Source organism: Plodia interpunctella, chromosome 1 (assembly GCF_027563975.2).
Source record: "Plodia interpunctella isolate USDA-ARS_2022_Savannah chromosome 1, ilPloInte3.2, whole genome shotgun sequence".
NCBI classification, from domain to species: Eukaryota; Metazoa; Arthropoda; class Insecta; order Lepidoptera; family Pyralidae; genus Plodia; species Plodia interpunctella.
Window position 1 is genome coordinate 11241920 of NC_071294.1, and position 15455 is coordinate 11257374.

At 33.7% G+C, this 15455-nt stretch overlaps 1 protein-coding gene across 1 annotated transcript in view; it reads right to left on the reverse strand.

The window, feature by feature from the left end:
* Positions 1 to 15455, reverse strand: part of Sox21b — a 52112-nt gene that overhangs the window by 23376 nt on the left and 13281 nt on the right. Inside the window, exon 3 of the mRNA XM_053748684.2 lies at positions 5255 to 5449. Within this exon, the coding sequence (XP_053604659.1) occupies positions 5255 to 5449 (195 nt within the window). The remainder of the gene's footprint in view (positions 1 to 5254; positions 5450 to 15455) is intronic.

The following is a 15455-nucleotide window of genomic DNA, read 5'->3' on the forward strand; positions in this document are numbered from 1 at the left end:
ATGAAATAAAGGAATACACGCAAACGTAGATTTTTTCGGCGTTCCTTTTCTGTCGTTTCGAATGATTTCTAGCTATGTAAATCGTAAATCATTTATGAAATTTCGATAAGGATAGAGATTCGATAACCAGACATTTTGTTCACAGATATACACAACTTAAGCCTAACCTGCCGGGGGGAACTGGTCAGATCTTTTCTTAAAAGTTTTTTGTTTTGTTTGGTTATATATATATATGTTTCAGTATACCTTTTGACCATGTACTTTATTGTGTACTTCATTGTTATATTACTGATAAAAAATTATACATAAATGTATATTTAAAAAATGGTAAGCCCTTCTGGCATAATAGGGACCAACACTGAATGAGTTTCTTTCGGCATTTCTTCTCAGCAGTGGTCGTTCCGAAATGCCAGAAGTTTGTAGCTTTGGTAAACATCATTCAATTTAGACTAAGACGTGAAAAACTGCCTGTGAAGGCCTAATTTCTGAATAAATGATTTGATTTTGATTAAGCCAGATAGGTATATACCAACTCGCGAGTTTGTATATCAATCTGACTTATGTATAGTAGTATTCATCGAACACCACCTGCTTCCTGTTAAGGAAAACATCTTGAGGAAACCTGCACACTGGTTGATTATTAACTTGTGTGTGAAATGGAGAAGGCAATGGCAAACTACTCCATTAATAATGCCAAAAAAGTTGTCGTGTGTGATTAATACCACGTAATGAACACGACCCTCAGCCATGAGGAATACGACTATGAAGAAGAATACACAACCACCTTGAAAGAAAGAAAGAAAGAAAGAAAACATTTATTTGCCAAAAACATGAGTACAAATAGTCAAAATGAATTAGACCTACACGTTTTACCGAATATAGGTATGCAAATATAATTAAATAAAAAGGAGCATGCTATCCACTACAAATCCAAAACAAACTATAATGAACTATAATGTACTATACTAGCCCTAAATTCTATCCGAGTCTATCATTAAAGAAATCATTTAAAGTATAATAACATTTATCAGTTAATAAAGACTTGAGGTGCTTTTTAAATAGATTTAAATTTAAGCTTTTATATTGATTTGGAATTTTGTTGTAAATTTTCGGTGCCATACATACTATGCTATTACCGAGTAAAGCAGTTTTTGATGGGTGCATGCATAATCGATAGATATCTCGATGATTCCTCAATACAACATCAGCTAGACGAGGGAATAAATGAGCATTGGTTTTCACAAATGTTGCTACCTCAAGTATGTAAAGTGACGGAAGTGTAAGAATTTTGTGTTCTTTAAAAAACGGCTGACAACTATCAGTGCTTTGGAGTCTAAACATTGCGCGAATACAGCGTTTTTGCATTTTAAAAGCTATATCCTTATCCGTCGAATTGCCCCAAAAAATTATTCCATATCTAAGTATTGATTCCACTAAACCATGATAAGCTGTAAGAAGCGCTTTTATGTTTAATTCATTTGAGAGTTTAAATAGTACAAACGCCGAACTACTAAGTCTTTTACTAAGACCATCTATATGGGGTTTCCAGTTTAATTTAGAATCTATAGTTAGCCCTAGAAATTTTGTTGAATCAACTTCTTTCAACACATGGCCTTGATATTCTATTTTATAATTTTCCGTATCAAGCGGTCTTTGACTAAAATGCATTATATTGGTTTTGTCAAGATTTATCTTTAAATTATTATTATCAAGCCATTCAATTATGCATGTTAAAGTTGCATTAATATCTAATTGATAAATATTTACATCATTACATTTTATTGTTACCGTGCTATCGTCCGCAAATAAAGTCATATTATGTTTGGTAGTGTTTGGAAGATCGTTAATATATATTATGAAAAGAAGGGGCCCAAGCACACTACCTTGTGGAACACCATATAATACAGAACGTTCAGTTGATAAGTAATGTTGTTCCGATTGTGTTTTAGGATTGAATTTTGAAATTTCTGTTAACTGTTTACGATTAGATAAATATGATTTTATTAAATTTAACACATTACCCCTAATTCCGTACGCTTCTAACTTGTGTAATAGTATGTCATGTTGAACATAGTCAAAAGCTTGTGTCATATCACAATATATAGAGCATATGGGTTTTCTGATGTTAACTTCAGTTAATACAATTTTCAAAAAATCATAGATGGCCATATTTATATTTTTATTACGACGAAACCCCTTTTGTTCATTACACAAAATTTTTTTATCTTCAAAATAGACGTTTAATTGGTTGGAAAAATGTTTTTCATAAACCTTTGAAAATATAGAATTTAAAGCTATAGGTCGATAATATTGCATTAGTTCTTTGTTATTTTTTTTTAATAAAGGTTTAATTATGGTAGTTTTTAAGTCTTGAGGGAAAACACCAGCTTCTATACTAAGGTTTATTAAGTGACTAACATGATGACATATATGTTCATTTACAGCTTTGAGTATTTTGGTTGAAACACCATCATACCCAACACTATCCGTATTTTTAAGTTCTTTTATAATTTTATAAACTTCCTCTGGTGAGCATGGTGCCATAAACATTGAATGTTGTCTATGGGTAATAGCAGATATGGTATTGGCTCGACTTCTTTTTTCTGGTTTGATTTTGTCAATGAAATAATTATTAAATGAATTAGCTATTTCCTCTGGATTTGTTATATAGTGATTATCAACTTTAATTCGACTTATTGTTTCTTTTGGTATGTTTAGTCTAGCTTGATTTATAATTTGCCATGTGGTTTTTGATTTGTTCTCGGACGTCATTATCTTATAATTATTTTGACTTAATTTTGTCAATTTAATAATTTTTTTAAACTGTTTCGTGTATCTTTTGTAATTTATTTTATTATTAAGAGTAGGCTTTGTTCTAAACTTCCACAAAAGACTTCTTTTCTTTTTACTACAATTTCTTAATCCTTTGGAAATCCAAGATTGTTTTCTATAGACATTGACTATAATCCGTTTTTTAGGAAAACATAAATCATAAAATAATATAAAAACTTCTGCAAAACTGTGATACGCAATATTGGGGTCCACCGTATTATATATTTCCGAAAAACTTAAGCGTTTTATGCAGTCTATAAATTTATTAATATTTTCGACACTGTAATCTCGCACTGTTCTACGCCAAAACTTAAATCTTACAGTTTTTATAATAGGCAATTTAATAAGCTGAGCTGTGTGATCTGACAGACCGAAATCTAACACTTCCGTTATACAATTCTTTTTGAAATTATGAGCAAAATTATCAATACATGTCTGGCTTACTGGTCTAGTGACTTGTTTCAATGCTAATTTTAAATCATAACTATTTAATATACATTCAAATTCATTTTTTTCCTTAGTATTTTTCAGATTATCAATATTAAAGTCACCAGCAATTATTAATTGTTTTTGACTACATTTCGATATACCGTTTAAGACTTGTTCCAACTTTTGGAAAAAATCATATATATTTTTATAATCTGGCACCCTATATACACAAAGAATATTAAGTTTATAATCAATTAACTCAACCGCACAGCACTCGAATGTACTAGGAACACAATATTTTTTAACATTTATTTCTCTCCACTTATGCTCTTTCTTCACTACAATACACGCTCCTCCTCGTTTGGAATTATTTCTACTGTAACAAGCAGCTAAATTATAATTATGTAAGTTTAGGAAGGTCTCGTATCCAGTCTCCATGAAATGTTCAGTTATGCAAATGATGTCTACGTCTATTTTCTTATCAATGAGTTCTTGTAAAATAATGCAAAGCTCATCAGATTTATTTAATAACCCTGCAATGTTTTGATGTAAAATGTACAAAGCCTTAGTCTCGAAAAAATGAAGAATCCTCTTCTGGAGTATTATTTTCTAGTTGATTATTATTGTAATCTATATCTTTAATAAGATTTTTAATATCATTAAATATTATGCGCATTCCATTATTAGTTACAATTCCTGTTCGTAACAGGAATGTTGAATAATCGTAACCTATATTTTTATTTGAATCTAATATATAAGCATATCCATGACTATGTACATCCAGATATAATAGGTTATTAAAATTTTCAACTCTCCAATTAAACATATTATTTATTTGACTATATTTGTATGTGGGAAGACAAATAATGATGTTGGTATGTGTCAATTGTTGTAACATATCTCGAATGTAATATATGATATTAAAATAATTTTTAGTACTTTTAAAATCTTCATCTCCGATCATAATAATACAGTAGTCATTCTTATTAAAATGTGTCAATTTCGATTTGATGTCTTTTAGTAATAATTTAGTGTTGCCATTTGTAGTAAGGTAATGACATATGTTATATGTTTTTAAGGTTTCTCTAGCAATTGAAAATATTTTATTCTGTTTGTTGCTGCTTAATATACATATTTTGTTTCTATTTTCCATTTTTTTTATTTTCGTGTTACTACTTTTGGAGCTTGTCATCACTGCTTCATAAAATAATCAAATGTATCAAAGCACACATAGGATGGTAGAATTCGTATCATTGTATGTGAATAGCAATACCATTTGTCAGTTTACAACACATATTAACCTGATAGTGTTGGGGTTGCAAGTTTAGTGTCCGTTTACAACCTCTAATGACAGAGTAGCGTCGGCGCATAAAACTCCACAGTTTCGTGAAAGCAATTTCATAATAATGTATTTTGATTGAGAAGCTGTGTTGATTGCTCCAACACAAATGAAAAGAATTAGAAAGAGAATTTAAACAATCTATCCTAATTGTTGTGGATACCTAGCATATTATCCCGACTACTCATTATCGCCGAACTCGACGAGAGCATAAACATTGCGTATTTTGTATGAGAGCTTTTATTTGACGCAATGCAAAGTCCACGATAGTTTCCATCCGGCATAACGTTTCACGTAGGTACTAGTTTCTAGTGCCTCTGAACCTTATTCATATTATACTTAAAGCTGTGAGATTTCTGTAATATAGGTAGTCATCATCATATCGAGTGTGTTATTACTAACACTGGTGTCAGATTTCGTCGCCTAAAGGCATCTGATGTGACTTTTACGACTACTTACCGCCGACTAGTGGCAGGTAGTCGCATACACACTAGTGAATTAAACTGTCCACCAGTATGAAATTTTCCTTACAATATTTTCCTTCAACGGAACCAAGTGGTGGTCTATGAAAACTACCGATTCAGATTGGTAGACAAACTCATATCCACCGCTTCAATTCAAATAGGTAGAGATTATTCTTTTTGTAGTACTCACCGGCTCTCAAAGCATCCATTGGCACGCTTGGGTACGGTATTGAGTAGGGGTAGCCCTCTTTCCGTAAAGTCTTGGGTTTCCTCCGAGGTCGGTACTTGTAATCCGGATGTTCCTTCATGTGCATAGCCCGGAGACGCTTGGCCTCGTCTATGAATGGCCTCTTCTCGTCTTCGGTGAGGAGTTTCCATTCAGCGCCTGATGAAATAAAGGAAAACTAATCAGAACATGAAATTTTCTATGGTTAATGATAATTTTAGATAATGGTAAGGGGCGGTAATAGTTTCTATAAAAATTTTAACAATAGGATGGAAGTGGATAGGTAGGGGATTGAAGAAGGATAAATCGAAATTAAAAATAGAAGACTCCATTCATTTAAATTGATAAAACGGTTTTTACCAAAAAAAAATCCTGCTATAAATACACCAGTCTAAGTTGCACCTCGAACAGACAATTCTAAACATCAAAAACTCGACACTGAGGAAATTACAAAGAAAATTTCATTTAAAAGCCTCAACCGTCAGTCAGTCCGTCCGTCCTATGTATTATTGTCGCTAAGTACACGATTCTTATCATCCCATCTCACAAAAGAGAGAATACCGTCCCCATAGTATCGGCAGAATAATGAGTAACCGGGAAAAACTTCTGTTGCGGAATGAAAAGCGCAAATTCGTCATTAGGCGGCGCTTTCCGCCATTGTTGTTGTTGTCCCCCTCTGGTTTATTGCTGGTGCCACGCGTGCGAGCGAGAAGACCGCTGGTCCTCCAAACCGGATTGTTCCTTTCTATGTTGGAGACATTGTTTTCGCTTTTATGCGCGCCTGAATCGGGATTGTCTTGTCTGCTTTCAATGGACGGCACCCCTCCACGGTATCAACACAGGCTTCTATAAATGTGAAGACAACGGGTTGGTCTTTTGAATCGGGAGACAGGTCGTTCGTGCCTTCGATTATATTGTATCGATTCAATGCCATTGTCTATGAAATGAGGAATGGTTAGAGCAAATTACTTTTCTGTTTTGTTTCGCCATAGTAGCCCGACAGATGTTGCTTGTTCTACGACAGTTAATGCGGTACGCTTTTTGTTGATTTTGTCAAGGACACGCGCGTTCACGAAAATTCTCTCATGGCAATGATGGCAAAATAAAGGTACATTTATTAATGTGACTACGATGGTCAACAGGAAAACAAATTTAAGTTTGATTATTCTTATAAGTTCGAGTATTACGATAAAAAACCTTAGGTTTGATTCTGAAGTAAATGGTTTAGTACGTTTTCAATTTATGCCAATTTATGGACCCTATATGTAAATCTATACGCAAGTTCAATAAGAAAATGATTGGTGATTCATTAGAATCGATTGTCCCCCAATATGCTACGTGAAGATACCTTTGGATGTCCATTTTTGGCTAGTAACCAGGACTAACGTTTTCAATAAAACTGGTAAAATTGAACTAAATATAACAAAAACTAAACCCAAAGAAGGACCGACACCAACCATAGATACCTAATCACAATAACATAACAAAGAAACTAAACTCAATTTGCATCGCAAAACAAAACGCTAAGGTTAAAACAAACATGTCTCCCGCTCACAAAGCAAACAAGACAAAAGCCTTGCAAATATTGACCGCTTTCTATCAAATAGTCAAACACGCCTGTCTGTCAAAGCCTCATCAATAGGATTGCCAGCTTCACAATCAGTTCTGTGATGGCTGTCAAGTAATTTTTCTTTGTCGTCGAAGACAATGTCGTCTTGTGATGCAAATGCTACAATGACATTAGATTTGTTACGTTGCAATTCTGTTGAATTACTTATGATGCAGATTCTGTTGTTTTGCATTTAGTAAATGTGCATATTTCTTGCTTTTACTCTCTAGTCTATTTATTACAGTTTAGTGAATTCCGATTAAAGCTAACATTCTCGTTATTAATTTTTATTGTAATATCATATTATAGCGTGTATAATCAAACTATATTTGTATCGTTTCCAAATCAACCTTGGTCATCAGCGTAAGCTTCAATATAGTTTTCTAGATTATTCTCCAAAATACAATATTTTACAGAAGTATTTTCTTTAATAGTATTTATTTATTACTTATTGCCTTCATGGATACAATTGAAAATAGTATTCGATATTCACAAGCCCAATTATAAAAGACAATCAAAGCAAAAGTATCATTTATTTAATTAAAAGCAACGGCACAATGAAGCGTCAACACGTGTCGACTCTTGCCAGTGTTGCCACTCTACAATAATTATTTCCTACAGCTTTGTTTAGCTCGCGTTGAGGAACAATAGCCAGCTATACCTACTGGACTGATATTGTCTTTGAACAGAGGTATATTGTCGTTGGGGTGTAAGTTGCTTTATACGTATTATTCTGCTGTTCCTATCAGTCAAATGCAGCGTACGGAATCTGTATCGAAATGCAAGTATCTAGCTTTGTGAAATGTTAAATACATGGTTTAAAAAGAAGCAAGGTGGGTATTGAACTTTGGAATGCCTATTACGCAATGCGTAAATGTTGATAAGAGAGAAACATTCCTATTCGAGTGGACATAACAACAAAATATGATACATATTGCAAATAAATCGAAATCCCGAATATCCCAGAAGCTTCCCCTCATGCGAAGATTGTAAAAGGCAATTTAAAAGAAGTGGAGATTTTTCTACTAGGTTATAAGACTAGCATAGCAACCTTTCATTACTTAGTCTTAATTTCACCAATAAAGCCAATATACAGCACCCCGTAAGGGATTAATATGTTACAGGAATCCAAAAATAAGTATTTTCAAATGTGGCTTAAAGACTTGTAAAACTAAATTTAACTTTTGTCATAAAGCGCAGCAGAGCACAATCTAAAGTGATCTTCATGTATCAACTAAAATTCATTTACTCGTTCACAAAACGAACCTTTAACAATATTAAAACGCCCGAAAAAATCTATTAGCATTTATATCATGACCCAAATAATGTTTCTTAGCATTTCAATTTTACGGACTTAAAGGGTGGTGGGGTTCGTTCCTTCTGCGTCTTTGTGAGCCCCCGACCCACCCCCCTTCTCTATTGTGACACAGCACACAAGCTTTCAGAGTAATGAAGAGCATTTTCGTCCGATTCTGAGCACAATGTGTGCTATAATACAACGCACAGAGAGGAAATTCCATTGTTGCCGGCTGTATTGTGTCTAACGTGTGTGTTACATACGATTTTTTTGTTTGTCGTTTCTCTGATTGTTTGCGACAATAATGTTTCATCTTGATGACTGTTTTGAGTGTTTAGTGGAACGTTTTAATGTAGTCATGTGAATTTTTCAGTGTGGTTAATTCGAAATTTGGTACGGTGAACTTAGAGTCACTGGTGCTGATTCTATTACTAAGTTCGCTTATGAACAAAGAGTGACTTTTTAAAACCTTGTAATGCTTACATAATAATAAGTCATTTAAAAGAACCTATTTATTTAAAACTAGGTAATGCGAACATTCTTGAGGAAAACAAAGATCGTGTAGGAGTACGTGTGATATACGTGTTTGATACATATTATGATGAAGAGCCGTTTATGACACACTGAAACAAAAAAAAAAAGTTTATAAAGTTTCGTCGCGGGTAGTTGAGCATTTAAAGATACTTAATTATAAAGATATATTTCTTCTAACCATATAAAGACCTATAGATAGACATACTAAGAATGGCGGAAATATAAACGAGACTGTTAGTAGAGATAAAAACAATTTTTAATATAGAAACGTGAAATAAAATATTTTCATTCTTGTGAGCAAAGAGGTCACGTATGTACGAGTATGTACTCGTATGCTTCTCCGCACCTCCTGTATCAGATTGTATTCTAACTCCATTGTAAGCTCCCCTACGGGGCAGTTGCATAACGTGTGATATAAATTTTAGAGATGGAAGAAATATGGTCTATTATTCGACGATTTCGGTGGCGCAGTGGTGAAGTTCTTGCCACTGAACCGAGAGGTACCGGGTTCGATCCCCGGTCGGGTCATGATGGAAAATGATGTTTTTCTGATTGGCCCGGGTCTTGGATGTTTATCTATATATGTATTTGTTATAAAATATAGTATCGTACTCGAACTTACTTTGGGGCTAGCTCAATCTGTGTGATTTGTCCTAATATATTTATTTATTATTGTATATTTCTTGAGTAATATAGTCTATAAGAGTGAGACGTATAGGATAAGACAAAAACTTGTTATTAAAATAAACGTTTGTTATGTTTCTGATGTAGTTAGGTACAGTCAACAACACATCAATCTACCCAAATTTGCCATGGCAAACTCTATTACCGCGCCATAGGGGTTAGAACATGGTATTAAAATAAAAAAATGCCTGAAATAAAACCATGATGATTCTAGCATCCAATCAACCAATCATCAATGTATATAAAACAGTTTCGTCGCTGAATTAACTTAATGATAGTTGAAAAATTGTATGTAGATTTCTTGGGGAGTACAGGGGACCACTAAGACAGGACATCCTGAAAATCTCAGGCGGACGAGAAATAACGGGATATTAAAAGCTTACAAAATTTGCTCATACACAAAATTTTACATACTAGTATTTATTTCTGCAGGAGTTGAGCAATTCCATAATATTATGTAGATTTGAAATTAAATAGAACAGTTCACATACGAATAAAACTTGCTAGAAGCATAGAATCTAATTAGAAACAAAATGTAATTATTTATATATGCATTCAAATGTTTATAATTTTTTTATATAATAGAGGGAAGCATAGAAACAATAAGAGAGATCTATTTTTTATAGTGGATAGAAAATTGACTGAAAATTATGTAAGAAGAGACCAGGTCAATGGAAATGATATAATTATATCTCATCTCTTGAGTAAACGCAAACGTCGAGCAAGGAATCGTTATACAAATACAAAAACTACAAGCAAAATTGTTCATTTTGGTGTAATAAAGATTAAAATGTACGTAAATTCTCGACTGTAAACGGTTTCCTTTGAAACGCATACACGTATTCATATTTTCCCTGAAGTATAGTTCAAAGTAGAAGATATTATTAACATATTTGTGTCTATTTTTCATCATTTAAAATATGACAAAGAACCTAAAGCGTTCAAAACAACACCACGCAACATCGCATGCAATCAACGTCATGTCTATCTATGCAGGTTACTGCATAGATCTCTATTCGTTGGTAATAGCGACGAATTTTCAATGAATTTGTATAGATGAATGTGTTGTTGACTGTACCAAGCTTATCTTGACGTCGCAGGCCCCCAATGGTGGGCTACAAAAATACTGTTGTTACCTTATTGTAGGGGCGAGATGCGCTGAAATACAGTTGTTGTTTATTTATTGTCAAGGAGGGTACGCTGCGTCAAAGGTGGACTGTTTAGGTCATTTAATTACTGCACAGTGGAATAAATGGCAGTCTGAGTCGACAAAAACACTGTAAAATATTATAGAATTTCGGTAAACTTGTTCAAATTATATTTAATCGCGGTGACAGTCAAATCAAATGTCCCTTGATCCTGGTAAGAATAACGTGTGAATGTAACAAGACAGCAATCAAAATCAATGTAAATCATAGACAATATTAAGTAAAAAAATAATGAGATAAAATCAAAACAGAGATGCAAAGTTGAACGTCCTGCCGAAATCCTATTGGAATCCAAGACGTGGCCACAACAAAACAACGCATCAAACAGCAAAAAATGCATGAGTAATTGATACTATATCTGTTACACAAATAAAAGAACGCTTTGGACGAATAGCTATATACGAACAAAATAGTCATTCTGTCAAAATTTGGTCTATAGTACATTTTAATAGATTCCCTATACACAATGCCTGGTTATTTGAGGCTGTACACGGTTTTTGTCCAAAAAAATGCAACTTTTATAACGTCAAGAGGGTTCTTTATACGATTATTAACGCCATTTCTATTGGGCTTCATGGTATACCCAGCGTTAGCCAATGGCAAGAACCGAACTTTAATTATGAAACGGAAAAAACGGAGCGTTAAAAACAAAAAAAACGGTAGGAAAAAATTGTCGATGAAAAAATGTACTGTGAATAAGGTGGAGCGGAGAGAATTGGTGTAAATTGATGTTGTAACATATGTCGTTTTGTAGTATACCTATGTACTATATAAAGACATATGTTGCGTGATAAAGAGGGTGTTATGTGGGAGTTTGAGGAAAATAAAGCAAGTATGTATTCAACGTAAAATATTGCATAGATAGAAGCTGTGGTGGTGTAATGGTTAAGACGCCCGACTGTGGATCGAAAGGTCCCAGGTTCTAATCCTACTTGTGCCACATGGATTTGTCTGACTCATATATAGTAGTTTTCATCATCCACCACTTGCTTCCGGTGAAGGAAAACATCGGGAGGAAACCGGTACACTGGTTGATTCTTATTAACTTGTGTGTAAAATGGAAATGCAATGGCAAACCACTCCATTAATAATGCCAAGAAAGTTGTTGTGTGTGTTTCATTCCACGTAACAACCACGACCCTCAGCCATGAGGAATACGACTATGAAGATTGCATAGATAGAAGGTAGAATTTGAATGTGTGTTTGGAAATATATTATTGTCATATATCGTGCTTTCTTTTCACCAATTCCATCCCATTGCTGGGCTAACGTCTGTTTCGTTATTTGACTTATAGGTACCTATTTTATTTTATTAGGTAGTGTTTCTGGATACAGGATAATTGTTTTCGTTCGATGTATTTTTTAAATTATTTTCTAGCAGTGAATATATGTTTGACAACCTCGATGGCGCAGTGGTAAAGTGCTTGCCTCTGAACCGAGAGGTCCCGGGTTCGATCCCCGGTCGGGTCATGATGGAAAATGATCTTTTTCTGATTGGCCCGGGTCTTGGATGTTTATCTATATATGTATTTGTTATAAAATATAATATCGTTGAGTTAGTATCCCATAACACAAGTCTCGAACTTACTTTGGGGCTAGCTCAATCTGTGTGATTTGTTCATACATTATTTATAATTTATTTATATGTTCCTTGCAGCCTTTACTTAATTGAGAACGACATTTTTGTTAGCTTCTCATTTCTATAATTCTTTTAGCAAAAATATATAAGTCAAAATTGAAATAAATAACACTAGAGTTACTAATATTCTTAATATATTTTGCAAACGCAACTTATTTTAGGTAAATATTATTCACCGATTTTCGATAACGCTCGCCGTCCGTACTGTCCGCGTGTCTCGCATGTATTTCCACCTCTTTGTCTGTCTGCTACATCGTCCCTCATATCCCTACCCACCAACTGTTAGGGTGTACTGACTATGCAGTTAATATTAATTAAACCAAGGGCTTTGTTGGTTCAATAATAGAATTCAAACTTAAGGTGGTAAACTATTAATTTGTTTATTGTATGTATTGTTTATTTACTTATAAACTTATGTACATAACAGGGTAAATATAAAATAATGCAAATAGTAAACAAAGTACAAAAGATTTTATACAAATTTTTTTCAGTAACGAAAGAATAGTGGGGAAAATATGTTATGTCTAATGTAGTAGAGGCGAGTGATATGGAATGGGAAAAGTTATAGAAAATTCGATAAAAAAAAATATACTCATATGTGACGTTCCACGAGAAAAAGTACCTACCTTGTGGAGTGAAGTCGCTTAAGACGTTTTACTTGCAAATATTTTAAAAAAATGTTACGAAATTTAAAAAAGCCATGCTTATACATCACACTAGTCTCGTCTGTCCCTATGTATGCTAAATATTTAATCCTATGGATCGGATTTTGAGGCGGGATTTTATTATAGATGTGTAGAGGGATTCAAGAGGAAGGCGGTATATTCCTATTATAATGTATACTAGCGCCCCATCCCAGCTTCGCTCGGGTTAAAACATAATATTTTGGTTAGTTAACGCTTAATTTTTTTACGCCACAGCCTTGTTAAGGCACTCCACGTTAATATGTAATCCATTTACAGAAACAATTTGATTTCCAGTTCAATATATAAAAATCAATATGACAAAGAATACGTGTAGGTATAACAATATGTGTAGGTAAATTAAGATCTAAAAATAGGACCGTTTTATCAATTATTAAAATTAAACTTTTGTGTCCCGTCGCCAAAAATACAAAATTGTGCTCTATTGATAACTATATATTTATATCACAAAACACGCTTCTTTATCAAACAACACAATACAAAAAGGCGGTGCTATTACTCGGTATAATTAGAATCGCATTGAAACCATTCATCCATCCAGTTCAGACGAAACAAAACATCTGCGAACCTGTCGATATTCAGTAGGTAATAAATCGGCGAACAAAACGCTGTTTTCCAAATCAATCGCGCTGCGATGTCAATACAAAACGCACAATAGTGTATGAAACTTTTTAGTAGACGGGACACACGGATCGTTAGTTTGACGAACTTGCTTTTAATGTGTTACCGGTTGCATTTTAAGCGTTATAAACAATAATGTTATAACATTATTGTAGGAACCAGCTTTTGTCTGCGGCTTAGCTCGCGTGAATTTCACTTAAGTATTTTTGTAGTCCTGAATATTGAAGATTTGACATCCATGAGTGGATATAGAGTAGCCTTATTCTAAGACGAGAATGACACACCTTGCTTATAAAATGAAAAAAGAAAGCAAAATGTAAAAGTATCAAAATATATTGAACTCAAATGTCAATCCACAGTCCCTCACGCGTTCGACTTTAAAGTTACAATCACTATTTGAAATTAAAATCAAATCCAATTTTATAGACCTGTCACAACTCTTAATTAGAAGCGGTGGTGAGTTAAGACGCTCGCCTGTGGATCGAAAGGTCCCTGGTTCGAATCCTACTCGTGCCACATGAGTTTGTATACCAATCTGACTCATGTATAGTAGCTTCCGATGAAGGAAAACATCGTGAGGAAACCTGCACAATGATTGATTATTCACTTGTGTGTGAAATGGAGAAGGCAATGGCAAACCACTCCATTAACACAGGAAAGTTGTTGTATGTGATTCATTCCAAGTAATGACAACGACCCTCAGCCATGAGGAATACGACTATGAAGAGAGAACTCTAATTTGTTTTGGTTTCTTAAAGGAATTTTATAAAATATATATTTTTGCTAACGTTCGTTTTGACGCATCTATGCTTTTAAAACTCTGTGGCATCACAGAGCAAACATCGACAATCCTTCTAACAAACATCGGTGCCTAAAAGTCTGGCTATGAATAAAACATTGCGTTTGTACAGGACAATGCAGTACTTTTACGTGAACGAAGCTGCCGTTCTCGCAAAAATAACTTACTATTCTACACCAAGACTGGGTAGATATTTTTTTTATTTGAAAACATATTATTTAAGTACATTATTATTTGTAACTAATAATTTGTATTATGTCAATATAAGTGACAAATTATTCTGATTTTTTTAAAAAGTTGAGGACATGGTGTTTAAATTGGTGCGGTGGTAAGGTGTTTTATTAAAAGTTCCGAAATACTAGTAGTTTGTAGCTTTGGTAAACATAGTTTAATTTTGAATATGACGTGAAAAAGTGCCTGTGAAGGCCTAATTTCCGAATAAATGATTTGATTTTGATTTATGATTAAATTTAGTTAAATTAAAACAGGTTAAGTAAATAATTAAATAAAAAAATCAATAGAAATAAAGTTTTATATACACATGCACGGTTATATTAAGTACATAAATGAATAAATAAATACGTTGTGGCACCTTAGCTAACAAAATGGCTGAAGTTTTAATCTCTGTTAATTTTAATTTTTGACCCATAAATATACATTGTTTATTTGTATCATAGACTAAGCCAGCAGAACACCAAACGAATATGTCGAAGACTATCTGCCACAGTAAACAGCCAACGTACTGGTAGAAAAAAAGAAAAAAAAAGAAAATGGCGTTTCCTCACGCCGTCACCGCCAGAATAGCGAGCTATGGCCAGTTTTATTTTTCCATACTCTTCCGTCGTGTCTCCCCTTTTCTGAATACTATTTTTTATTCTTTTTTTGAATTTTGCCGTTGATTAATTCAGTGGCGACGTCCCGCTGCGACGCTTCTGCAGGTTGATTGCACAAGATATTCTTTTTTTTAAATATATTTTATTTGTGCGTTTTGATAAATGCTGAAATTAAGCCGCATGAAAACGTTCTCCGGTGCTGCCGAAGTTATAAATAAGTTAATTTATTGATGTCGA